Source organism: Heterodontus francisci, chromosome 33 (genome assembly GCF_036365525.1).
Source record: "Heterodontus francisci isolate sHetFra1 chromosome 33, sHetFra1.hap1, whole genome shotgun sequence".
Lineage (NCBI taxonomy): Eukaryota > Metazoa > Chordata > Chondrichthyes > Heterodontiformes > Heterodontidae > Heterodontus > Heterodontus francisci.
In genome coordinates, this window is record NC_090403.1 from 58,003,891 (window position 1) to 58,030,858 (window position 26,968).

Below are 26,968 nucleotides of genomic sequence, written 5' to 3' on the forward strand. Positions count from 1 at the left end.
GAGTCAGCCCACAAGCAGAGCAACACGGGGAGTTGGTACAGAGAGAAACACAAAGATAACTCTCAGGGAGTGACCTGTCCCTGTGACTGTTTAACCCCAGGGTGATGTGGCTGTTTTCTAATGTCTTGTGGGAGATTCTCGCGCTGTTTTTTACTTCATTTCTGATTTAATGTTTATGAAATCTCAGTAAAGTTACAAACACCCAGATCAGATCTTTTGTGCTTGGAGATAGAAAACTCCCCGCACATCATCAACCCCAATTTTCAGTTCAGGCGGCATGTTGTATGTTTTGAAGACACAGATTCTGTAGCCAGACTTACTCACTGCCTCCTTCACGTAATCTTCATCAAGAGGAACAACACTGAGTTTCACCTCACCAGCCAGGTAATAAGATTCATCCAGCGCTCCGATCATCAGGAGGAATCCACCCGGTTTCAGGAGTGAGGTAATGTTGCCCAGTGCCTTTTCCAGTGATTTCTTATCTGGGCAGACTGACTCCAAACAGAAGGTGGTGCTGATAGCATCAACAGGATCCAGCACCTGAGGGTGCAGAGGGTTTGGCTGCATGATGTCACAGTGACAGACATCTTTAATGGTCTCCCGCAGTCTTCGCTCCTTCTCTTCCCAGTGATCGCTGCACAGAAGATCATCAATATTACTTGCCCATTCCTCACACACTGACCTCTTCTGGGGAATAGCCCTGATCCTGGGGAAGAACACACATATATTTACCTCTTCCCTTCAAGCCCGCACACATATTTGATGTAGGGGGTCCAGTTGAAAGCTCCGGCATCTCCTCGCAGCCATTTCCACAACTCCTCCCGATTCACCTCCAAATAATCAGACATCACAATCTTGTTGAAGAAGTCACAGGCGCTGATGACCTGGTACAGAGTGGGGCCCGAGCCAATGTCCAGGAGGGTCTGGCCACGGATTTCACCTGTAGTGTAGCAGAGACACAGCTTCAGTGTAAACACAAAGACTGGTTTAAACGCTGCACATACTGCCACTGGCAAACAAACGGCAGAAATAAGACAGAGTCATAACTGTCCCCTCCCTCTGTTCCAACATGTTCCTGGTCCTGGTCTGGATTAGGACAATTTGACTTCACCCCAAACGCAGAACCCACCACTCCATCAGAAATCAGGTAATGATCAAACTGCTTTATAATGTGGGTCACTCAGTATTTAGTCACAGACATGAAACGTTAACTCTGTTTCTCCACAGATGTGACCAGACCTGCTGAGTATTTCCAGCACTTTCTGTTCTCATTTCAGAGTTCCAGCATCCGCAATATTTTGCTCTTATTTTAGTATTTGGGGTTGGACGTGGAGTTGCGGTACAGATCTGCCATGAACTCATTGAATGGCGGAACAGATCTAAGGGGCTGACGGGCCTCGTCCTGTTCTTAGTGTTTCTATTACTGACCCTGCCAGTGGACATCACCTTCACTCTGAGATAGTCCCCAGACTGACCCTTCCCCCCACCTGCACACCCAGGGAGGGAGCCAGGCATTGGTCAGTAGAAAAGGTACAGATTTGAGACTTGCAGACGGATATTGAACACAAGAATCTGCACATCACTCGGCACCAACTCTGGCTGATCTGAACAAACTCCCTGCTTTCCACAGACTCTTCATGTACTGATAATACAGAGAGATTGATACTGCAATCTGCCAGTGAGATGCCCACTCAATGCTCCCACTGACCAGCAAAAATCAGCAACATACATATTGGATATTGAATCTTCTCCCCTGCCCTGGTCACTCAACAATACTGACCCCCATTCCCCAGTCACTCCACAATGCTGACCCCCATTCCCCAGTCACTCTACAATACTGACCCCCATTCCCCAGTCACTCCACAATGCTGACCCCCAGTCACTGAACAATACTGACCCCCAGTCATTCTACAATACTGACCCCCATTCCCCAGTCACTCCACAATGCTGACCCCCATTCCCCAGTCACTCCACAATGCTGACCCCCATTCCCCAGTCACTCTACAATACTGGCCCCCATTCCCCAGTCACTCCACAATGCTGACCCCCAGTCACTGAACAATACTGACCCCCATTCCCCAGTCATTCTACAATGCTGACCCCCATTCCCCAGTCACTCCACAATGCTGACCCCCATTCCCCAGTCACTCTACAATACTGACCCCCATTCCCCAGTCACTCTACAATACTGACCCCCATTCCCCAGTCACTCCACAATGCTGACCCCCAGTCACTGAACAATACTGACCCCCATTCCCCAGTCACTCCACAATGCTGACCCCCATTCCCCAGTCACTCCACAATGCTGACCCCCATTCCCCAGTCACTCTACAATACTGACCCCCATTCCCCAGTCACTCCACAATGCTGACCCCCAGTCACTGAACAATACTGACCCCCAGTCATTCTACAATACTGACCCCCATTCCCCAGTCACTCCACAATGCTGACCCCCATTCCCCAGTCACTCCACAATGCTGACCCCCATTCCCCAGTCACTCTACAATACTGGCCCCCATTCCCCAGTCACTCCACAATGCTGACCCCCAGTCACTGAACAATACTGACCCCCATTCCCCAGTCACTCCACAATGCTGACCCCCATTCCCCAGTCACTCCACAATGCTGACCCCCATTCCCCAGTCACTCTACAATACTGACCCCCATTCCCCAGTCACTCTACAATACTGACCCCCATTCCCCAGTCACTCCACAATGCTGACCCCCATTCCCCAGTCACTCCACAATGCTGACCCCCATTCCCCAGTCACTCTACAATACTGACCCCCATTCCCCAGTCACTCTACAATACTGACCCCCATTCCCCAGTCACTCCACAATGCTGACCACCATTCCCCAGTCACTCCACAATGCTGTCCCCCATTCCCCAGTCACTCCACAATGCTGACCCCCATTCCTCAGTCACTCTACAATACTGACCCCCATTCCCCAGTCACTCTACAATACTGACCCCCATTCCCCAGTCACTCCACAATACTGACCCCCATTCCCCAGTCACTCTACAATACTGACCCCCATTCCCCAGTCACTCTACAATACTGACCCCCATTCCCCAGTCACTCCACAATGCTGACCCCCATTCCCCAGTCACTCCACAATACTGACCCCCATTCCCCAGTCACTCAACAATACTGACCCCCATTCCCCAGTCACTCCACAATACTGACCCCCATTCCCCAGTCACTCTACAATACTGACCCCCATTCCCCAGTCACTCTACAATACTGACCCCCATTCCCCAGTCACTCTACAATACTGACCCCCATTCCCCAGTCACTCTACAATACTGACCCCCATTCCCCAGTCACTCCACAATACTGACCCCCATTCCCCAGTCACTCCACAATACTGACCCCCATTCCCCAGTCACTCTACAATACTGACCCCCATTCCCCAGTCACTCTACAATACTGACTCCCATTCCCCAGTCACTCTACAATACTGACTCCCATTCCCCAGTCACTCTACAATACTGACCCCCATTCCCCAGTCACTCCACAATGCTGACCACCATTCCCCAGTCACTCTACAATACTGACCCCCATTCCCCAGTCACTCAACAATACTGACTCCCATTCCCCAGTCAATCTAGCAATACTGACCCCCATTCCCCAGTCACTCAACAATACTGACGGCCATTCCCCAGTCACACTACAATACTGACTCCCATTCCCCAGTCACTCGACAATACTGACCACCATTCCCCAATCACTCTACAATACTGACTCCCATTCCCCAGTCACTCTACAATACTGACTCCCATTCCCCAGTCACTCTACAATACTGACCCCCATTCCCCAGTCACTCAACAATACTGACTCCCATTCCCCAGTCACTCTGGCAATACTGACCCCCATTCCCCAGTCACTCAACAATACTGACGCCCATTCCCCAGTCACTCTACAATACTGACTCCCATTCCCCAGTCACTCTACAATACTGACCACCATTCCCCAGTCACCACACAATACTGACCCCCATTCCCCAGTTATTCTACAATACTGACCCCCATTCCGCAGTCATTCTACAATACTGACCCCCATTCCCCAGTCACTCCACAATACTGACCGCCATTCCCCAGTCACTCGACAATACTGACCCCCATTCCCCAGTCACTCTACAATACTGACCCCCATTCCCCAGTCACTCTACAATACTGACCACCATTCCCCAGTCATTCGACAATACTGACCCCCATTCTCCAGTCGCTCCACAATACTGACCCCCATACCCCAGTCACCACCCAATACTGACCCCCATTCCCCAGTCATTCAGCAATACTGACCCCCATTCCCCAGTCACCACTCAATACTGACCTCCATTCCCCAGTTACCACACAATACTGACCCCCATTCCCCAGTCACTCTACAATACTGACCCCCATTCCCCAGTCATTCTACAATACTGACCCCCATTCCCCAGTCACTCTACAATACTGACCCCCATTCCCCAGTCACTCTACAATACTAACCCCCATTCCCCAGTCACTCAACAATACTGACTCCCATTCCCCAGTCACTCTGGCAATACTGACCCCCATTCCCCAGTCACTCAACAATACTGACGCCCATTCCCCAGTCACTCTACAATACTGACTCCCATTCCCCAGTCACTCTACAATACTGACCACCATTCCCCAGTCACCACACAATACTGACCCCCATTCCCCAGTTATTCTACAATACTGACCCCCATTCCGCAGTCATTCTACAATACTGACCCCCATTCCCCAGTCACTCCACAATACTGACCGCCATTCCCCAGTCACTCGACAATACTGACCCCCATTCCCCAGTCACTCTACAATACTGACCCCCATTCCCCAGTCACTCTACAATACTGACCACCATTCCCCAGTCATTCGACAATACTGACCCCCATTCTCCAGTCGCTCCACAATACTGACCCCCATACCCCAGTCACCACCCAATACTGACCCCCATTCCCCAGTCATTCAGCAATACTGACCCCCATTCCCCAGTCACCACTCAATACTGACCTCCATTCCCCAGTTACCACACAATACTGACCCCCATTCCCCAGTCACTCTACAATACTGACCCCCATTCCCCAGTCATTCTACAATACTGACCCCCATTCCCCAGTCACTCTACAATACTGACCCCCATTCCCCAGTCACTCTACAATACTAACCCCCATTCCCCAGTCACTCTACAATACTGACCCCCATTCCTCAGTCACCATACAATACTGACCTCCATTCCCCAGTCAACACACAATACTGACACCCATTCCCCAGTCACTCTACAATACTGACCCCCATTCCCCAGTCGCTCTACAATATTGACCCCCAATCCCCAGTCGCTCGACAATACTGACTCCCATTCTCCAGGCGCTCCACAATACTGACCCCCATACCCCAGTCATCACTCAATACTGACCCCCATTCCCCAGTCATTCTGCAATACTGACCCCCATTCCCCAGTCACTCTACAATACTGACTCCCATTCCCCAGTCACTCAACAATTCTGACCCCCAGTCACTCTACAATACTGACCCCCATTCCCCAGTCACTCTACAATACTGACCCCCATTCCCCAGTCACTCGACAATACTGACCGCCATTCCCCAGTCATTCTGCAATACTGACCCCCATTCCCCAGTCACCACACAATACTGACCTCCATTCCCCAGTTACCACACAATACTGACCCCGATTCCCCAGTCACTCTACAATACTGACCGCCATTCCCCAGTCATTCTGCAATACTGACCCCCATTCCCCAGTCACCACCCAATACTGACCTCCATTCCCCAGTCACCACACAATACTGACCCCCATTCCCCAGTCATTCTACAATACTGACCGCCATTCCCCAGTCACTCTACAATACTGACCTCCATTCCCCAGTCGACACACAATACTGACCCCCATTCCCCAGTCACTCTACAATACTGACCCCCATTCCTCAGTCACCACACAATACTGACCTCCATTCCCCAGTCAACACACAATACTGACCCCCATTCCCCAGTCGCTCTACAATATTGACCCCCAATCCCCAGTCGCTCGACAATACTGACCCCCATTCTCCAGTCGCTCCACAATACTGACCCCCATACCCCAGTCACCACTCAATACTGACCCCCATTCCCCAGTCATTCTGCAATACTGACCCCCATTCCCCAGTCACAACACAATACTGACCTCCATTCCCCAGTCACCACCCAATACTGACCCCCATTCCCCAGTCATTCTGCAATACTGACCCCCATTCCCCAGTCACTCCACAATGCTGACCCCCATTCCCCAGTCACTCCACAATGCTGACCCCCATTCCCCAGTCACTCTACAATACTGACCCCCATTCCCCAGTCACTCTACAATACTGACCCCCATTCCCCAGTCACTCCACAATGCTGACCACCATTCCCCAGTCACTCCACAATGCTGACCCCCATTCCCCAGTCACTCCACAATGCTGACCCCCATTCCTCAGTCACTCTACAATACTGACCCCCATTCCCCAGTCACTCTACAATACTGACCCCCATTCCCCAGTCACTCCACAATGCTGACCCCCATTCCCCAGTCACTCTACAATACTGACCCCCATTCCCCAGTCACTCTACAATACTGACCCCCATTCCCCAGTCACTCCACAATGCTGACCCCCATTCCCCAGTCACTCCACAATACTGACCCCCATTCCCCAGTCACTCAACAATACTGACCCCCATTCCCCAGTCACTCCACAATACTGACCCCCATTCCCCAGTCACTCTACAATACTGACCCCCATTCCCCAGTCACTCTACAATACTGACCCCCATTCCCCAGTCACTCTACAATACTGACCCCCATTCCCCAGTCACTCTACAATACTGACCCCCATTCCCCAGTCACTCCACAATACTGACCCCCATTCCCCAGTCACTCCACAATACTGACCCCCATTCCCCAGTCACTCTACAATACTGACCCCCATTCCCCAGTCACTCTACAATACTGACTCCCATTCCCCAGTCACTCTACAATACTGACTCCCATTCCCCAGTCACTCTACAATACTGACCCCCATTCCCCAGTCACTCCACAATGCTGACCACCATTCCCCAGTCACTCTACAATACTGACCCCCATTCCCCAGTCACTCAACAATACTGACTCCCATTCCCCAGTCACTCTAGCAATACTGACCCCCATTCCCCAGTCACTCAACAATACTGACGGCCATTCCCCGGTCACACTACAATACTGACTCCCATTCCCCAGTCACTCGACAATACTGACCACCATTCCCCAATCACTCTACAATACTGACCCCCATTCCCCAGTCACTCCACAATGCTGACCACCATTCCCCAGTCACCACACAATACTGACTCCCATTCCCCAGTCACTCTACAATACTGACTCCCATTCCCCAGTCACTCTACAATACTGACCCCCATTCCCCAGTCACTCAACAATACTGACTCCCATTCCCCAGTCACTCTGGCAATACTGACCCCCATTCCCCAGTCACTCAACAATACTGATGCCCATTCCCCAGTCACTCTACAATACTGACTCCCATTCCCCAGTCACTCTACAATACTGACCACCATTCCCCAGTCACCACACAATACTGACCCCCATTCCCCAGTTATTCTACAATACTGACCCCCATTCCGCAGTCATTCTACAATACTGACCCCCATTCCCCAGTCACTCCACAATACTGACCGCCATTCCCCAGTCACTCGACAATACTGACCCCCATTCCCCAGTCACTCTACAATACTGACCCCCATTCCCCAGTCACTCTACAATACTGACCCCCATTCCCCAGTCATTCGACAATACTGACCCCCATTCTCCAGTCGCTCCACAATACTGACCCCCATACCCCAGTCACCACCCAATACTGACCCCCATTCCCCAGTCATTCAGCAATACTGACCCCCATTCCCCAGTCACCACTCAATACTGACCTCCATTCCCCAGTTACCACACAATACTGACCCCCATTCCCCAGTCACTCTACAATACTGACCCCCATTCCCCAGTCATTCTACAATACTGACCCCCATTCCCCAGTCACTCTACAATACTGACCCCCATTCCCCAGTCACTCTACAATACTAACCCCCATTCCCCAGTCACTCTACAATACTGACCCCCATTCCTCAGTCACCATACAATACTGACCTCCATTCCCCAGTCAACACACAATACTGACACCCATTCCCCAGTCACACTACAATACTGACCCCCATTCCCCAGTCGCTCTACAATATTGACCCCCAATCCCCAGTCGCTCGACAATACTGACTCCCATTCTCCAGTCGCTCCACAATACTGACCCCCATACCCCAGTCATCACTCAATACTGACCCCCATTCCCCAGTCATTCTGCAATACTGACCCCCATTCCCCAGTCACTCTACAATACTGACTCCCATTCCCCAGTCACTCAACAATTCTGACCCCCAGTCACTCTACAATACTGACCCCCATTCCCCAGTCACTCGACAATACTGACCCCCATTCCCCAGTCACTCGACAATACTGACCGCCATTCCCCAGTCATTCTGCAATACTGACCCCCATTCCCCAGTCACCACACAATACTGACCTCCATTCCCCAGTTACCACACAATACTGACCCCGATTCCCCAGTCACTCTACAATACTGACCGCCATTCCCCAGTCATTCTGCAATACTGACCCCCATTCCCCAGTCACCACCCAATACTGACCTCCATTCCCCAGTCACCACACAATACTGACCCCCATTCCCCAGTCATTCTACAATACTGACCGCCATTCCTCAGTCACTCTACAATACTGACCTCCATTCCCCAGTCGACACACAATACTGACCCCCATTCCCCAGTCACTCTACAATACTGACCCCCATTCCTCAGTCACCACACAATACTGACCTCCATTCCCCAGTCAACACACAATACTGACCCCCATTCCCCAGTCGCTCTACAATATTGACCCCCAATCCCCAGTCGCTCGACAATACTGACCCCCATTCTCCAGTCGCTCCACAATACTGACCCCCATACCCCAGTCACCACTCAATACTGACCCCCATTCCCCAGTCATTCTGCAATACTGACCCCCATTCCCCAGTCATTCTGCAATACTGACCCCCATTCCCCAGTCACAACACAATACTGACCTCCATTCCCCAGTCACCACCCAATACTGACCCCCATTCCCCAGTCATTCTGCAATACTGACCCCCATTCCCCAGTCACTCCACAATGCTGACCCCCATTCCCCAGTCACTCCACAATGCTGACCCCCATTCCCCAGTCACTCTACAATACTGACCCCCATTCCCCAGTCACTCTACAATACTGACCCCCATTCCCCAGTCACTCCACAATGCTGACCACCATTCCCCAGTCACTCCACAATGCTGACCCCCATTCCCCAGTCACTCCACAATGCTGACCCCCATTCCTCAGTCACTCTACAATACTGACCCCCATTCCCCAGTCACTCTACAATACTGACCCCCATTCCCCAGTCACTCCACAATGCTGACCCCCATTCCCCAGTCACTCTACAATACTGACCCCCATTCCCCAGTCACTCTACAATACTGACCCCCATTCCCCAGTCACTCCACAATGCTGACCCCCATTCCCCAGTCACTCCACAATACTGACCCCCATTCCCCAGTCACTCAACAATACTGACCCCCATTCCCCAGTCACTCCACAATACTGACCCCCATTCCCCAGTCACTCTACAATACTGACCCCCATTCCCCAGTCACTCTACAATACTGACCCCCATTCCCCAGTCACTCTACAATACTGACCCCCATTCCCCAGTCACTCTACAATACTGACCCCCATTCCCCAGTCACTCCACAATACTGACCCCCATTCCCCAGTCACTCCACAATACTGACCCCCATTCCCCAGTCACTCTACAATACTGACCCCCATTCCCCAGTCACTCTACAATACTGACTCCCATTCCCCAGTCACTCTACAATACTGACTCCCATTCCCCAGTCACTCTACAATACTGACCCCCATTCCCCAGTCACTCCACAATGCTGACCACCATTCCCCAGTCACTCTACAATACTGACCCCCATTCCCCAGTCACTCAACAATACTGACTCCCATTCCCCAGTCACTCTAGCAATACTGACCCCCATTCCCCAGTCACTCAACAATACTGACGGCCATTCCCCAGTCACACTACAATACTGACTCCCATTCCCCAGTCACTCGACAATACTGACCACCATTCCCCAATCACTCTACAATACTGACCCCCATTCCCCAGTCACTCCACAATGCTGACCACCATTCCCCAGTCACCACACAATACTGACTCCCATTCCCCAGTCACTCTACAATACTGACTCCCATTCCCCAGTCACTCTACAATACTGACCCCCATTCCCCAGTCACTCAACAATACTGACTCCCATTCCCCAGTCACTCTGGCAATACTGACCCCCATTCCCCAGTCACTCAACAATACTGATGCCCATTCCCCAGTCACTCTACAATACTGACTCCCATTCCCCAGTCACTCTACAATACTGACCACCATTCCCAGTCACCACACAATACTGACCCCCATTCCCCAGTTATTCTACAATACTGACCCCCATTCCGCAGTCATTCTACAATACTGACCCCCATTCCCCAGTCACTCCACAATACTGACCGCCATTCCCCAGTCACTCGACAATACTGACCCCCATTCCCCAGTCACTCTACAATACTGACCCCCATTCCCCAGTCACTCTACAATACTGACCCCCATTCCCCAGTCATTCGACAATACTGACCCCCATTCTCCAGTCGCTCCACAATACTGACCCCCATACCCCAGTCACCACCCAATACTGACCCCCATTCCCCAGTCATTCAGCAATACTGACCCCCATTCCCCAGTCACCACTCAATACTGACCTCCATTCCCCAGTTACCACACAATACTGACCCCCATTCCCCAGTCACTCTACAATACTGACCCCCATTCCCCAGTCATTCTACAATACTGACCCCCATTCCCCAGTCACTCTACAATACTGACCCCCATTCCCCAGTCACTCTACAATACTAACCCCCATTCCCCAGTCACTCTACAATACTGACCCCCATTCCTCAGTCACCATACAATACTGACCTCCATTCCCCAGTCAACACACAATACTGACACCCATTCCCCAGTCACTCTACAATACTGACCCCCATTCCCCAGTCGCTCTACAATATTGACCCCCAATCCCCAGTCGCTCGACAATACTGACTCCCATTCTCCAGTCGCTCCACAATACTGACCCCCATACCCCAGTCATCACTCAATACTGACCCCCATTCCCCAGTCATTCTGCAATACTGACCCCCATTCCCCAGTCACTCTACAATACTGACTCCCATTCCCCAGTCACTCAACAATTCTGACCCCCAGTCACTCTACAATACTGACCCCCATTCCCCAGTCACTCTACAATACTGACCCCCATTCCCCAGTCACTCGACAATACTGACCGCCATTCCCCAGTCATTCTGCAATACTGACCCCCATTCCCCAGTCACCACACAATACTGACCTCCATTCCCCAGTTACCACACAATACTGACCCCGATTCCCCAGTCACTCTACAATACTGACCGCCATTCCCCAGTCATTCTGCAATACTGACCCCCATTCCCCAGTCACCACCCAATACTGACCTCCATTCCCCAGTCACCACACAATACTGACCCCCATTCCCCAGTCATTCTACAATACTGACCGCCATTCCCCAGTCACTCTACAATACTGACCTCCATTCCCCAGTCGACACACAATACTGACCCCCATTCCCCAGTCACTCTACAATACTGACCCCCATTCCTCAGTCACCACACAATACTGACCTCCATTCCCCAGTCAACACACAATACTGACCCCCATTCCCCAGTCGCTCTACAATATTGACCCCCAATCCCCAGTCGCTCGACAATACTGACCCCCATTCTCCAGTCGCTCCACAATACTGACCCCCATACCCCAGTCACCACTCAATACTGACCCCCATTCCCCAGTCATTCTGCAATACTGACCCCCATTCCCCAGTCACAACACAATACTGACCTCCATTCCCCAGTCACCACCCAATACTGACCCCCATTCCCCAGTCATTCTGCAATACTGACCCCCATTCCCCAGTCACTACCCAATACTGACCTCCATTCCCCAGTCACCACACAATACTGACCCCCATTCCCCAGTCACTCTACAATACTGACCCCCATTCCCCAGTCATTCTACAATACTGACCGCCATTCCCCAGTCACTCTACAATATTGACCCCCAATCCCCAGTCGCTCGACAATACTGACCCCCATTCTCCAGTCGCTCCACAATACTGACCCCCATTCCCCAGTCATTCTGCAATACTGACCCCCATTCCCCAGTCACAACACAATACTGACCTCCATTCCCCAGTCACCACCCAATACTGACCCCCATTCCCCAGTCATTCTGCAATACTGACCCCCATTCCCCAGTCACAACACAATACTGACCTCCATTCCCCAGTCACCACCCAATACTGACCCCCATTCCCCAGTCACTCAACAATTCTGACCCCCAGTCACTCAACAATTCTGACCCCCATTCCCCAGTCACTCTACAATACTGACCCGCATTCCGCAGTCACTCTACAATACTGACCCCCATTCCCCAGTCACTCGACAATACTGACCCCCATTCCCCAGTCACTCTACAATACTGACCCCCATTCCCCAGTCACTCTACAATACTGACCCCCATTCCCCAGTCATTCTACAATACTGACCTCCATTCCCCAGTCATTCTACAATACTGACCCCCATTCCGCAGTCACTCTACAATACTGACCCCCATTCCGCAGTCATTCTACAATTCTGACCCCCATTCCCCAGTCACTCTACAATACTGACCCCCATTCCCCAGTCACTCGACAATACTGACCCCCATTCCCCAGTCACTCTACAATACTGACCCCCATTCCCCAGTCATTCTACAATACTGACCTCCATTCCCCAGTCATTCTACAATTCTGACCCCCATTCCCCAGTCACTCTACAATACTGACCCCCATTCCCCAGTCATTCTACAATACTGACCCCCATTCCCCAGTCATTCTACAATACTGACCCCCAGTCACCACACAATACTGACCCCCATTCCCCAGTCATTCTTCAATACTGACCCCCATTCCCCAGTCATTCTACAATACTGACCCCCATTCCCCAGTCGCTCTACAATATTGACCCCCAATCCCCAGTCGCTCGACTATACTGACCCCCATTCTCCAGTCGCTCCACAATACTGACCCCCATACCCCAGTCACCACCCAATACTGACCCCCATTCCCCAGTCATTCTGCAATACTGACCCCATTCCCCAGTCGCTCTACAATATTGACCCCCAATCCCCAGTCGCTCGACAATACTGACCCCCATTCTCCAGTCGCTCCACAATACTGACCCCCATACCCCAGTCACCACTCAATACTGACCTCCATTCCCCAGTTACCACACAATACTGACCCCCATTCCCCAGTCACTCTACAATACTGACCCCCATTCCCCAGTCACCACCCAATACTGACCTCCATTCCCCAGTCACCACACAATACTGACCCCCATTCCCCAGTCACTCGACAATACTGACCCCCATTCCCCAGTCATTCTACAATACTGACCCCCATTCCCCAGTCACTCTACAATACTGACCCCCATTCCTCAGTCACCACACAATACTGACCTCCATTCCCCAGTCAACACACAATACTGACCCCCATTCCCCAGTCGCTCTACAATATTGACCCCCAATCCCCAGTCGCTCGACAATACTGACCCCCATTCTCCAGTCGCTCCACAATACTGACCCCCATACCCCAGTCACCACTCAATACTGACCTCCATTCCCCAGTCACCACCCAATACTGACCCCCATTCCCCAGTCATTCTGCAATACTGACCCCCATTCCCCAGTCACAACACAATACTGACCTCCATTCCCCAGTCACCACCCAATACTGACCCCCATTCCCCAGTCATTCTGCAATACTGACCCCCATTCCCCAGTCACCACTCAATACTGACCTCCATTCCCCAGTTACCACACAATACTGACCCCCATTCCCCAGTCACTCTACAATACTGACCGCCATTCCCCAGTCATTCTGCAATACTGACCCCCATTCCCCAGTCACCACCCAATACTGACCTCCATTCCCCAGTCACCACACAATACTGACCCCCATTCCCCAGTCACTCTACAATACTGACCCCCATTCCCCAGTCATTCTACAATACTGACCGCCATTCCCCAGTCACTCTACAATACTGACCTCCATTCCCCAGTCGACACACAATACTGACCCCCATTCCCCAGTCACTCTACAATACTGACCCCCATTCCCCAGTCATTCTACAATACTGACCCCCATTCCCCAGTCAACACACAATACTGACCCCCATTCCCCAGTCGCTCTACAATATTGACCCCCAATCCCCAGTCGCTCGACAATACTGACCCCCATTCTCCAGTCGCTCCACAATACTGACCCCCATACCCCAGTCACCACTCAATACTGACCCCCATTCCCCAGTCATTCTGCAATACTGATCCCCATTCCCCAGTCACAACACAATACTGACCTCCATTCCCCAGTCACTCTACAATACTGACCGCCATTCCCCAGTCATTCTGCAATACTAACCCCCATTCCCCTGTCACTCAACAATACTGACCCCCATTCCCCAGTCACTCGACAATACTGACCCCCATTCCCCAGTCACTCTACAATACTGACCCCCATTCCCCAGTCACTCTACAATACTGACCCCCATTCCCCAGTCATTCTGCAATACTGACCCCCATTCCCCAGACACCACACAATACTGACCCTCATTCCCCAGTCACTCTACAATACTGACCCCCATTCCCCAGTCATTCTGCAATACTGACCCCCGTTCCCCAGTCACCACTCAATACTGACCCCCATTCCCCAGTCACCAGTCAATACTGACACCCATTCCCCAGTCACTCTACAATACTGACCCCCATTCCCCAGTCATTCTGCAATACTGACCCCCGTTCCCCAGTCACCACACATACTGACCCCCACTCCCCAGTCACTCTACAATACTGACCCCCATTCCCCAGTCACTCTACAATACTGACTCCCATTCCCCAGTCACTCTACAATACTGACCCCCATTCCCCAGTCATTCTGCAATACTGTCCCCCATTCCCCAGTCATTCTGCAATACTGTCCCCCATTCCCCAGTCATTTTACAATACTGACCCCCATTCCCCAGTCACTCGACAATACTGACTCCCATTCCCCAGTCACTCTACAATACTGACCCCCATTCCCCAGTCATTCTGCAATACTGACCCCCGTTCCCCAGTTACCACACAATACTGACCCCCATTCCCCAGTCACTCGACAATACTGACCCCCATTCCCCAGTCACTCTACAATACTGACCCCCATTCCCCAGTCATTCTGCAATACTGACCCCCATTCTCCAGAGACCACACAATACTGACCCTCATTCCCCAGTCACTCTACAATACTGACCCCCATTCCCCAGTCATTCTGCAATACTGACCCCCATTCTCCAGAGACCACACAATACTGACCCCCATTCCCCAGTCACTCTCCAATACTTACCCCCATTCCCCAGTTACCACACAATACTGACCCCCATTCCCCAGTCATTCTACAATACTGACCCCCATTGCCCAGTCACCACCCAATACTGACCCCCATTCCCCAGTCACTCTACAATACAGACCCCCATTCCCCAGTCACTCTACAATACTGACCCCCAATCCCCAGTCATTCTTCAATACTGACCCCCATTCCCCAGTCATTCTACAATACTGACCCCCATTCCCCAGTCGCTCTACAATATTGACCCCCAATCCCCAGTCGCTCGACAAAACTGACCCCCATTCTCCAGTCGCTCCACAATACTGACCCCCATACCCCAGTCACCACACAATACTGACCCCCATTCCCCAGTCATTCTGGAATACTGACCCCCATTCCCCAGTCAGCACACAATACAGACCTCCATTCCCCAGTCATCACACAATACTGACCCCCATTCCCCAGTCACTCTATAATACTGACCCCCATTCCCCAGTCATTCTGCAATACTGACCCCCATTCCCCAGTCACCACAGAATACTGACCTCCATTCCCCAGTCACCACACAATACTGACCCCCATTCCCCAGTCACCACCCAATACTGACCCCCATTCCCCAGTCACTCTACAATACTGACCCCCATTCCCCAGTCATTCTACAATACTGACCCCCATTCCCCAGTCACTCTACAATACTGACCCCCATTCCCCAGTCAGCACACAATACTGACCCCCATTCCCCAGTAACCACACAATACTGACCCCCATTCCCCAGTCATTCTGCAATACTGACCCCCATTCCCCAGTCACTCTACAATACTGACCTCACGCGCCCCACCCCGGGTCACTCTACAATACTGACCCCCACTTCCTGATTATAATACTGACCCAACCCCTGGTGCCCCCACCCCAGTCACTAAATACTGACCACCCCCCCCACCCCCGCCAAATCCCTGATTATAATACTGACCCCCATTCCCCAGTCATTCTGCAATACTGACCCCCATTCCCCAGTCACTCTACAATGCTGACCTCACGCCCCCCACCCCGGGTCACTCTACAATAATGATAGAACCCACAACCCTGAGTCACTGTACATTACTGAGCCTCCTCACTCTGGCCACTGACCTGTTGAGAATGAGGATGCGAAGCAGCGGAGTTTCCAAGGAACAACACAGTCCTCACTGTCAAAGTTGGCTCGAGGATGTGTGTAGTTATTCTGAAGATATGCCTGCGGATTGAAGAGCTGGTACCTGTCAGTGATCTCAGCAGATCTCAACATCTTCACTCCCGACATGTGTAACTCTGTGCTGCTGATGTAACTTTCACCAGCAACACTTTCTGTGTGAATGGTACAGGCGATCACAGCAGAGTGACCGACGCAGCTGAGTCACAGCAGAGTGACCGACGCAGCTGAGAGTCACAGCAGAGTGACCAAAGCAGCTGTGAGTCACAGCAGAGTGACCGACTGCAGCTGAGAGTCACAGCAGAGAGACCGACTGCACCTGAGAGTCACAGCAGAGTGACCGACACAGCACAGAGTCACAGCAGAGTGACCGAAGCAGCTGAGAGTCACAGCAGGGTGACCGACTGCAGCTGAGAGTCACAGCAGAGTGACCGACTGCAGCTGAGAGTCACAGCAGAGTGACCGAAGCAGCTGAGAGTCACAGCAGAGTGACCGAAGCAGCTGAGAGTCACGGCAGAGTGACCGACCGCAGCTGAGAGTCACGGCAGAGTGACCGAAGAAGCTGTGAGTCACGGCAGAGTGACCGACGCAGCCCAGATTCACGGCAGAGTGACCGACTGCAGCCGAGAGTCACAGCAGAGTGACCGACTGCAGCCGAGAGTCACAGCAGAGTGATTGACTGCAGCCGGGAGTCACAGCAGAGTGACCGAATGCAGCCGAGAGTCACAGCAGAGTGACCGACTGCACCTGAGAGTCACAGCAGAGTGACCGACTGCAGCTGAGAGTCACAGCAGAGTGACCGACTGCAGCTGAGAGTCACAGCAGAGTGACCGACTGCACCTGAGAGTCACAGCAGAGTGACCGACACAGCACAGAGTCACAGCAGAGTGACCGAAGCAGCTGAGAGTCACAGCAGGGTGACCGACTGCAGCTGAGAGTCACAGCAGAGTGACCGACTGCAGCTGAGAGTCACAGCAGAGTGACCGAAGCAGCTGAGAGTCACAGCAGAGTGACCGAAGCAGCTGAGAGTCACGGCAGAGTGACCGACCGCAGCTGAGAGTCACGGCAGAGTGACCGAAGAAGCTGTGAGTCACAGCAGAGTGACCGACGCAGCCCAGATTCACGGCAGAGTGACCGACTGCAGCCGAGAGTCACAGCAGAGTGACCGACTGCAGCCGAGAGTCACAGCAGAGTGATCGACTGCAGCCGGGAGTCACAGCAGAGTGACCGAATGCAGCCGAGAGTCCAGCAGAGTGACCGACTGCAGCCGAGAGTCACAGCAGAGTGACCGACTGCAGCCGAGAGTCACAGCAGGGTGACCGACTGCAGCGGAGAGTCACAACAGGGTGACCTACGCAGCTGAGAGTCACAGCAGAGTGACCGACTGCAGCTGAGAGTCACAGCAGGTTGACCTACGCAGCTGAGAGTCACAGCAGAGTGACCGACTGCAGCTGAGAGTCACAGCAGGGTGACCTACGCAGCTGAGAGTCACAGCAGAGTGACCGACTGCAGCTGGGAGTCACAGCAGGGTGGCAGACACAGCTGAGAGTCACAGCAGAGTGACCGACTGCAGCTGAGAGTCACAGCAGGGTGGCAGACACAGCTGAGAGTCACAGCAGAGTGACCGACTGCAGCCGAGAGTCACAGCAGAGTGACCGACTGCAGCTGAGAGTCACAGCAGGGTGGCAGACACAGCTGAGAGTCACAGCAGAGTGACCGACTGCAGCCGAGAGTCACAGCAGAGTGACCGACTGCAGCTGAGAGTCACAGCAGGGTGGCAGACACAGCTGAGAGTCACAGCAGAGTGACCGACTGCAGCCGAGAGTCACAGCAGAGTGACCGACGCAGCCGAGAGTCACAGTAGAGTGACCGAGTGACACAGTTGAGAGGGTATTTATACCCTGAGTTCAGATTGTAGCATTGGAGCAGATTTCTAAATGATTTCATTACTGGGTTAAGGACTTTGGTAAACAGAGTTATCAGTGATGGAAATCTTTAAAAACCTTCAGGCTGGACACAGACGAATGTAATTTTATTTTAAAAGCAGCAGAGTTGGAGCAGGTGGTCGGACAGTGATTATCTGACAGGTTAGGGAACTGCAGCAGGTGAGATATTACAGTGATAGTATAAAGAGGAGTTATTCAGCCAGAACCAGGAGATACAAACAGCGAAACAGGAGCCGCCCCTGGATCATTGGAAAATATCAATAAATAGAAACTGCTCCAGACCACCAACTGGTCAACCATTATCAGAAAGAGGAAAGATCAGTTTATTGATGGTGCCACCCATTCTGTGCCAGACTGAGCCAGAAACAAAGAACAAAGAACAGTACAGCACAGGAACAGGCCATTCGGCCCTCCAAGCCTGCGCCGATCTTGATGCCTGCCTAAACTAAAACCTTCTGCACTTCCGGGGACCGTATCCCTCTATTCCCATCCTATTCATGTATTTATCAAGCTGCCTCTTAAACGTCGCTATCGTATCTGCTTCCACCACCTCCCCCGGCAGCAAGTTCCAGGCACTCACCACCCTCTGTGTAAAGAACATGCCTCGCACATCCCCTCTAAACTTTGCCCCTCTCACCTTAAACCTATGTCCCCTAGTAACTGACTCTTCCACCCTGGGAAAAAGCTTCTGACTATCCACTCTGTCCATGCCACTCATAACTTTGTAAACCTCTATCATGTCACCCCTCCACCTCCGTCGTTCCAGTGAAAACAATCCGAGTTTATCCAACCTCTCCTCATAGCTAATGCCCTCCAGACCAGGCAACATCCTGGTAAACCTCCTCTGTACCCTCTCCAAAGCCTCCACATCCTTCTGGTAGTGTGGCAACCAGAATTGCACGTAATATTCTAAGTGTGGCCTAACTAAGGTTCTGTACAGCTGCAACATGACTTGCCAATTTTTATACTCTATGCCCCGACCAATGAAGGCAAGCATGCCGTATGCCTTCTTGACTACCGTATCCACTTTCAGTGACCTGTGGACCTGTACGCCCAGATCTCTCTGCCTGCCAATACTCCTAAGGGTTCTGCCATTTACTGTATACTTCCCACCTGCATTAGACCTTCCAAAATGCATTACCTCACATTTGTCCGGATTAAACTCCATCTGCCATTTCTCCGCCCAAGTCTCCAACCGATCTATATCCTCCTGTATCCTCTGACAATCCTCATCACTGTCCGCAACTCCACCAACCTTTGTGTCGTCCGCAAACTTACTAATCAGACCAGCTACATTTTCCTCCAAATCATTTATATATACTCCAAACAGCAAAGGTCCCAGCACTGATCCCTGCGGAACACCACTAGTCACATCCCTCCATTCAGAAAAGCACCCTTCCACTGCTACCCTCTGTCTTCGATGACAGAGCCAGTTCTGTATCCAACTTGCCAGCTCACCTCTGATCCCGAGTGACTTCACCTTTTGTACCAGTCTGCCATGAGGGACCTTGTCAAAGGCTTTACTGAAGTCCATATAGATAACATCCACTGCCCTTCCTTCATCAATCATCTTCGTCACTTCCTCAAAAAACTCAATCAAATTAGTGAGACACGACCTCCCCTTCACAAAACCATGCTGCCTCTCGCTAATAAACAATTAGCACTGTCCCACATTCTGAAATTTCTACTAATAATCATAATATGTCCATCTCCCACAGCTACCTCGACGACACTTCCTCACACCCTGCCTCCTGTAAGGACTCCATTCCATTCTCCCAGTTTCTCCATCTCCCGCGCATCTGCTCTGATGATGCTACCTTCCATGACAGCGCTTCTAAAATGTCTTCCTTTTTCTCAACTGAGGATTTCCCCCCACTGTGGTTGACAGGGCCCTCAACCGTGTCCGACCTATTTCCCACACTTCTGCCCTCACCCCTTCCCCTCCCTCCCAGAACTGCGACAGGGTTCCCCTTGTCCTCAGTTTCCACCCCATCAGCCTCCACATCCAAAGGATCATCCTCCGCCATTTCCGCCGCCTCCAGCGTGATGCCACTACCAAACGCATCTTCCCCTCCCTTCCCCTGTCAGCATTCCGAAGGGATCGTTCCCTCCGTGACACCCTGGTCCACTCCTCCATTACCCCCACCACCTAGTCCCCTTCCCATGGCACTTTCCCCTGCAATTGCAGGAGGTGTAATACCTGCCCATTTACCTCCTCTCTCCTCACTATCCAAGACCCCAAACACTCCTTTCAGGTGAAGCAGTGATTTACTTGTACTTCTTTCAATGTAGTATACTGTATTCGTTGCTCACAATGTGGTCTCCTCTACATTGGGGAGACCAAACGCAGATTGGGTGACCGCTTTGCGGAACACCTCCACTCAGTCCGCAAGCAGGACCCTGAGCTTCCGGTTGCTGGCTATTTCAATGCTCCCTCCTGCTCTCAGGCTCACATTTCTGTCCTGGGATTGCTGCAGTGTTCCAGTGAACATCAACGCAAGCTCGAGGAACAGCATCTCATTTACCGATTAGGCACACTACAGCCTGCCGGAATGAACATTGAGTTCAATAATTTCAGAGCATGACGGGCCCTTTTTATTTTTAGTTTTTTCTCTTTTTTATTTGTTTATTTTATTTTAGTTTGTTTCATCATTCATTTTTTTACTCTGTGCCTACCCACTTTTTTGTCTGATTTGCACTTTGGGCCAGGACTGTTCATTTTTCTGTCATTTAACACCCTCTCTGCACTAACACTTTGTCTTTGAGCACACCATTAACATACCATTTGCCTTTGCTCCATTACCTTCTGGTCAATTATTCTCTGTGACCTAAAGCCTGGCTTGGGTATAAAATTAAAACCCGACCTGGGCCCAACCAGCCAACCCGAACCAGGCCAGAGTCCTTTAATTGTTTTTAAATGCCCGACTCGACTTGAACCCGACACATGTAGCTGGGTTTGGTTGGGTAGCCAGGCTTTACTGCAGAGTGCGGGGTCCGACTGCATGTTTCCTGCCGTGACGTCCTGAATGTTCATTTGAAGGTTACTTCCCGGAATAAAGCAGTACTGTCCACGCCCAGCCTGACCCGACCCCGACACATGTCGTCGGGTCTGGTTGAGTTCGGGTTGGGTAGCCATGCTTTACTGTGACTCTCTGTCCTATCAACACCTTCCCTTTTGTTATCTCTTGCCCCACTCCCACTTTATTTGCTGAAAACTTGTTACATTTCTAACCTTTGCCAGTTCTGCTGAAGGTCACTGACCTGAAACGTTAACTCTGTTTCTCTCTCCACAGATGCTGCCAGACCTGCTGAGTATTTCGAGCAATCCTTGTTTTTATCCCACATTCTGTATTCCCGACACTGCCTGTGCTGCCATTTCTGTTCTCTATTGATTTAATGTTTACTTGTTTATCTCAAGTGCTAATTTGCTTTCTTCTAATGCTAAATAAATTTATCCCATTAGTTCTATTCACTTTATATACTCTGGCTCCCGTTCCCATTCCCACTCCTATTCCTCATCTCGCTTCAGTTCCGGTTCCAGCTCCTGTTCCCGCTGCTACCTTAGTTACTGCTCCACTTATTAAAATGCAGTCCCCGCCATTTAAAACATCCATGTTTAAAACAGCCAGTCACATATCGGTCCAAAAGTCATGATCATTATCCAGTTGTGTTGACATCAGTTTCAGAGTTGGTTAAAGTCTTTGCTTCACTTCACTGAGTGACATTCAATCAGACAAGCTGCAAGATAAATGCAGGAATCTCTCCGCTTTGATAAATGTATTTCAGCAAAAATGAAGTTTTGTTTAACTGAAGTCACAGAAACTTCAGCTGCAAAGCCAAGAAAATCCAACTGACTTGTGGTTATCGGCAGGTCCAAAGCAGGTTAAGAATTGACGTTAATAAATGCCTTAGAAATCAATATGAGAATTTAACTTTTGTAAATAATCTTAATACACAAGACATGTACTGAGCAATAGATTATTTAATCTATAAATTATAAATGTGTGCAGGTGTGCAGGGACGTTGCTCAAATCCCAAGGCTGTGAGTACAGAAGAGTTCTGGGTAACCTCCCAAAGACTGTAAAAGCTCACTTAAAAGTGTTGCACATATTAAAGGTGGAACAATTGTGGTTCTCTCTGCACCTCCTTCCCCCTCTCTGCACCTCCTTCCCCCTCTCTGCACCTCCTTCCCCCTCTCTGCACCTCCTTCCCCCTCTCTGCACCTCCTTCCCCCTCTCTGCACCTCCTTCCCCCTCTCTGCACCTCCTTCCCTCTCTCTGCACTGCCTTCCCTCTCTCTGCACCGCCTTCCCTCTCTCTGCACCTCCTTCCCCCTCTCTGCACCTCCCTCCCCCTCTCTGCACCTCCCTCCCCCTCTCTGCACCTCCTTCCCCCTCTCTGCACCTCCCTCCCCCTCTCTGCACCGCCTTCCCCCTCTCTGCACCGCCTTCCCCCTCTCTGCACCGCCTTCCCCCTCTCTGCACCTCCTTCCCCCCCTCTCTGCACCTCCTTCCCCCCCTCTCTGCACCTCCTTCCCCCTCTCTGCACCTCCTTCCCCCTCTCTGCACCTCCTTCCCTCTCTCTGCACCTCCTTCCCTCTCTCTGCACCTCCTTCCCTCTCTCTGCACCTCCTTCCCTCTCTCTGCACCGCCTTCCCTCTCTCTGCACCGCCTTCCCTCTCTCTGCACCTCCTTCCCTCTCTCTGCACCTCCTTCCCTCTCTCTGCACCTCCTTCCCTCTCTCTGCACCGCCTTCCCTCTCTCTGCACCTCCTTCCCCCTCTCTGCACCTCCTTCCCCCTCTCTGCACCTCCTTCCCCCTCTCTGCACCTCCTTCCCTCTCTCTGCACCTCCTTCCCTCTCTCTGCACCTCCTTCCCTCTCTCTGCACCGCCTTCCCTCTCTCTGCACCGCCTTCCCTCTCTCTGCACCTCCTTCCCCCTCTCTGCACCGCCTTCCCTCTCTCTGCACCTCCTTCCCTCTCTCTGCACCGCCTTCCCTCTCTCTGCACCTCCTTCCCTCTCTCTGCACCGCCTTCCCTCTCTCTGCACCGCCTTCCCTCTCTCTGCACCTCCTTCCCCCTCTCTGCACCGCCTTCCCTCTCTCTGCACCTCCTTCCCCCTCTCTGCACCTCCTTCCCCTTCTCTGCACCTCCTTCCCTCTCTCTGCACCTCCTTCCCTCTCTCTGCACCTCCTTCCCCCTCTCTGCACCTCCTTCCCTCTCTCTGCACCTCCTTCCCTCTCTCTGCACCGCCTTCCCTCTCTCTGCACCTCCTTCCCCCTCTCTGCACCTCCTTCCCCCTCTCTGCACCTCCTTCCCCCTCTCTGCACCTCCTTCCCCCTCTCTGCACCTCCTTCCCCCTCTCTGCACCTCCTTCCCCTTCTCTGCACCTCCTTCCCTCTCTCTGCACCTCCTTCCCTCTCTCTGCACCTCCTTCCCTCTCTGCACCTCCTTCCCTCTCTCTGCACCTCCTTCCCCCTCTCTGCACCTCCTTCCCTCTCTCTGCACCTCCTTCCCTCTCTCTGCACCTCCTTCCCTCTCTCTGCACCTCCTTCCCTCTCTCTGCACCTCCTTCCCCTTCTCTGCACCTCCTTCCCTCTCTCTGCACCGCCTTCCCTCTCCCTGCACCTCCTTCCCCCTCCCTGCACCTCCTTCCCCCTCCCTGCACCTCCTTTTCCCCCTCCCTGCACCTCCTTTTCCCCCTCCCTGCACCTCCTTTTCCCCCTCCCTGCACCTCCTTTTCCCCCTCCCTGCACCTCCTTTTCCCCCTCTCTGCACCTCCTTCTCCCCCTCTCTGCACCTCCTTCTCCCCCTCTCTGCACCTCCTTCTCCCCCTCTCTGCACCTCCTTCTCCCCCTCTCTGCACCTCCTTCTCCCCCTCTCTGCACTTCCTTCTCCCCCTCTCTGCACTTCCTTCTCCCCCTCTCTGCACTTCCTTCTCCCCCTCTCTGCCCCTCCCTCTCCCCTTCTGCGCCTCCCTCTCCCCTTCTGCGCCTCCCTCTCCCCCTCTCTGCACCTCCTTCCCCCTCCCTGCACCTCCTTTTCCCCCTCCCTGCACCGCCTTCCCTCTCCCTGCACTTCCTTCTCCCCCTCTCTGCACTTCCTTCTCCCCCTCTCTGCACTTCCTTCTCCCCCTCTCTGCCCCTCCTTCTCCCCAACTCTGCGCCTCCTTCTCCCCAACTCTGCGCCTCCCTCTCCCCCTCTCACCAAATGTCAATGTTAAAGTCTGTACTCTGTCTGCAGCTCATGCTGCAGTGTCAGCTGGGTGTATCCGGGATCAGAGTTCATCCTGGGTCAGACCAGAGCCCAGGTCAGAGTGTATCCATCTCTCCAATCAGGTTTTTGTCTCTGCCACTGTACCGAAACAGCTCCTATAAAAGACACAAATGACATCCTATGCAACTGTGGCAAAGGTAAACTATCGCTCCTCATCCTTCACAACCTGTCTACAGCCTTTGACATGGTTGACCACACCATCCTCCTCCAAAACCTCTCCACTGTCGTCCAGTTGGGTGGGACTGCACTCACTTGGTTCCATTCTTATCTATTAAATTGTAGCCAGAGAATAGCCTACAATGACTTCTCTTCCTGCTCTCATTCACCCATCACCCCTGTGCTTGCTGACCTACATTAGCTCCCGGTCAAACAAAATCTTGATTTTAAAATTCTTATCCTTGTTTTCAAATCCCTCCATTGCCTGGCCCCTCCCTTTCTCTGTCACCTCCTCCAGCCCCACAACCCTCCGCGATATCTGCATTCATCTAATTCCAACCTCTTGAGCATCTCTGATTTTAATCACTCTACCATTGGCGGTCGTGCCTTCAGCTGCCTGGGCCCCAAGCTCTGGAATTTGCTCCCTAAACCTCTCCACCTCTCTATTTCTCCACCTCTCTCTCTGCCTTTAAGACCACTTTGACTAAGCTTTTGGTCATCTGACCTAATATATCTTTGTGGCTCGGTGTCAAATGTTGTTTTACAATGCTTCTGTGAAGTGTCTTGGATGCTTTAAAGTGTTAAAGGCGCAATATAAATATAAGTTGTTTTTGTTGTATCCCAGATCAGATTATATCTTGGGGTTAAATTTTGGGTTATAGTTTGTCAGATCTGTGGTTTGGGATGTGAAGCTGGTAAATTGTTACTGTGTTTCTGCACTGATAATGTGAGCTGATCCTTCACCTCCTGTACAGGGCTGCCTCTGGCAGAGATCTTATCAGCTCCAGTTATCAGTTTAACACAACAATAACTTGACATGGATTTCAACAACTCTCTGTGATTATATTATAAAGATTTGATAAAGTGAAGAGGCGCCAAGCAGGAGAGGGGAGTCATTTAGAATTTGGTAACGTCATTACACAAGATGGCCAACACATTTCCTGCACACTCACATCTCCATCTAACTGGACTTACAAATAACAGATACAAAACAGAGTTGGGAAATAATACAGTTACAGATTTTTATAGATAAGAAAATTGTCACAAGCTGAATTGTGTTGCTTGAAACAGAACACTGAGCATGTCTCATTGCTAAAGGACATTGTCCATTGGGGTTAATTGAACATTCACTGTCCTAATGTGATTGAAAAGACTCCTGATATGACACAGGCTCAACACATTTTGCACATTTCACCTTTATTACATTTGCTGCAAAAAGCATTGTGTTGATAAAACTCTCGTTTGGTATACATGACAAAACTGTCCTCTCACTCCTGAAACAAGGTGTTGAGGGCACTATCCCACACAGTCATTGTCGCCCTCCCTCCGCGCTGCCCTCCCTCTGCACTGCACTCCCTCCGCCCTTCTCCATGTCACCCTCCCTCCATGCAGGTGAAACTGTTTCCAGTGGCAGGAGGGTCATACACACATATGAATTAGGAGCAGGAATAGGCCACTCGGCCCTTCGAGCCTGCTCCATCATTCAATAAGTTCATGGCTGAACCTCAACTCCACATTTCCACCTACCCCCGATAACCTTCCACCCCCTTGCTTATCAAGAATCTATCTCCTTCAGCCTTAAAAATATTCAAAGGCTGTTTTCACTGCCTTTTGAGGAAGAGAATTCCAAAGACTCACGACCCTCTGAGAGAAAAAAATTCTCCTCATCTCTGTTCTAAATGGGTGACCCCTTATTTTTAAACAGTGACCCCTAGTTCTAGATTCTCCCACAAGGGGAAACATC

The 26,968-nt window shown here is 51.6% G+C and overlaps 1 protein-coding gene across 1 annotated transcript; it reads right to left on the reverse strand.

Moving 5' to 3' along the window:
- Positions 1–207: 207 nt before the first annotated feature.
- On the reverse strand, positions 208–21,931 carry LOC137348009 (phenylethanolamine N-methyltransferase-like). The gene is made up of 4 exons (XM_068013080.1): positions 21,660–21,931; positions 16,792–17,048; positions 733–940; positions 208–634 (listed from the first exon to the last, which is right to left on the reverse strand). Exons 1-4 carry the CDS (start codon positions 21,929–21,931, stop codon positions 208–210), a joined length of 1,164 nt encoding a protein of 387 aa, XP_067869181.1.
- Positions 21,932–26,968: the final 5,037 nt, after the last annotated feature.

What these genes read in the sequence shown, in the direction of transcription:
- LOC137348009 (XM_068013080.1), bottom strand. Translation starts at nt 21,931, where the DNA reads ATGGCTACCCAACCCGAACTCAACCAGACCCGACGACATGTGTCGGGG. An exon ending in CGCATCCTCATTCTCAACAG is followed by an intron (nt 941 to 16,791) that starts GTCAGTGGCCAG and finishes GCTACACTACAG; the next exon opens with GTGAAATCCGTGGCCAGACC. An exon ending in TGCGGGCTTGAAGGGAAGAG is followed by an intron (nt 635 to 732) that starts GTAAATATATGT and finishes TCTTCTGTGCAG; the next exon opens with CGATCACTGGGAAGAGAAGG.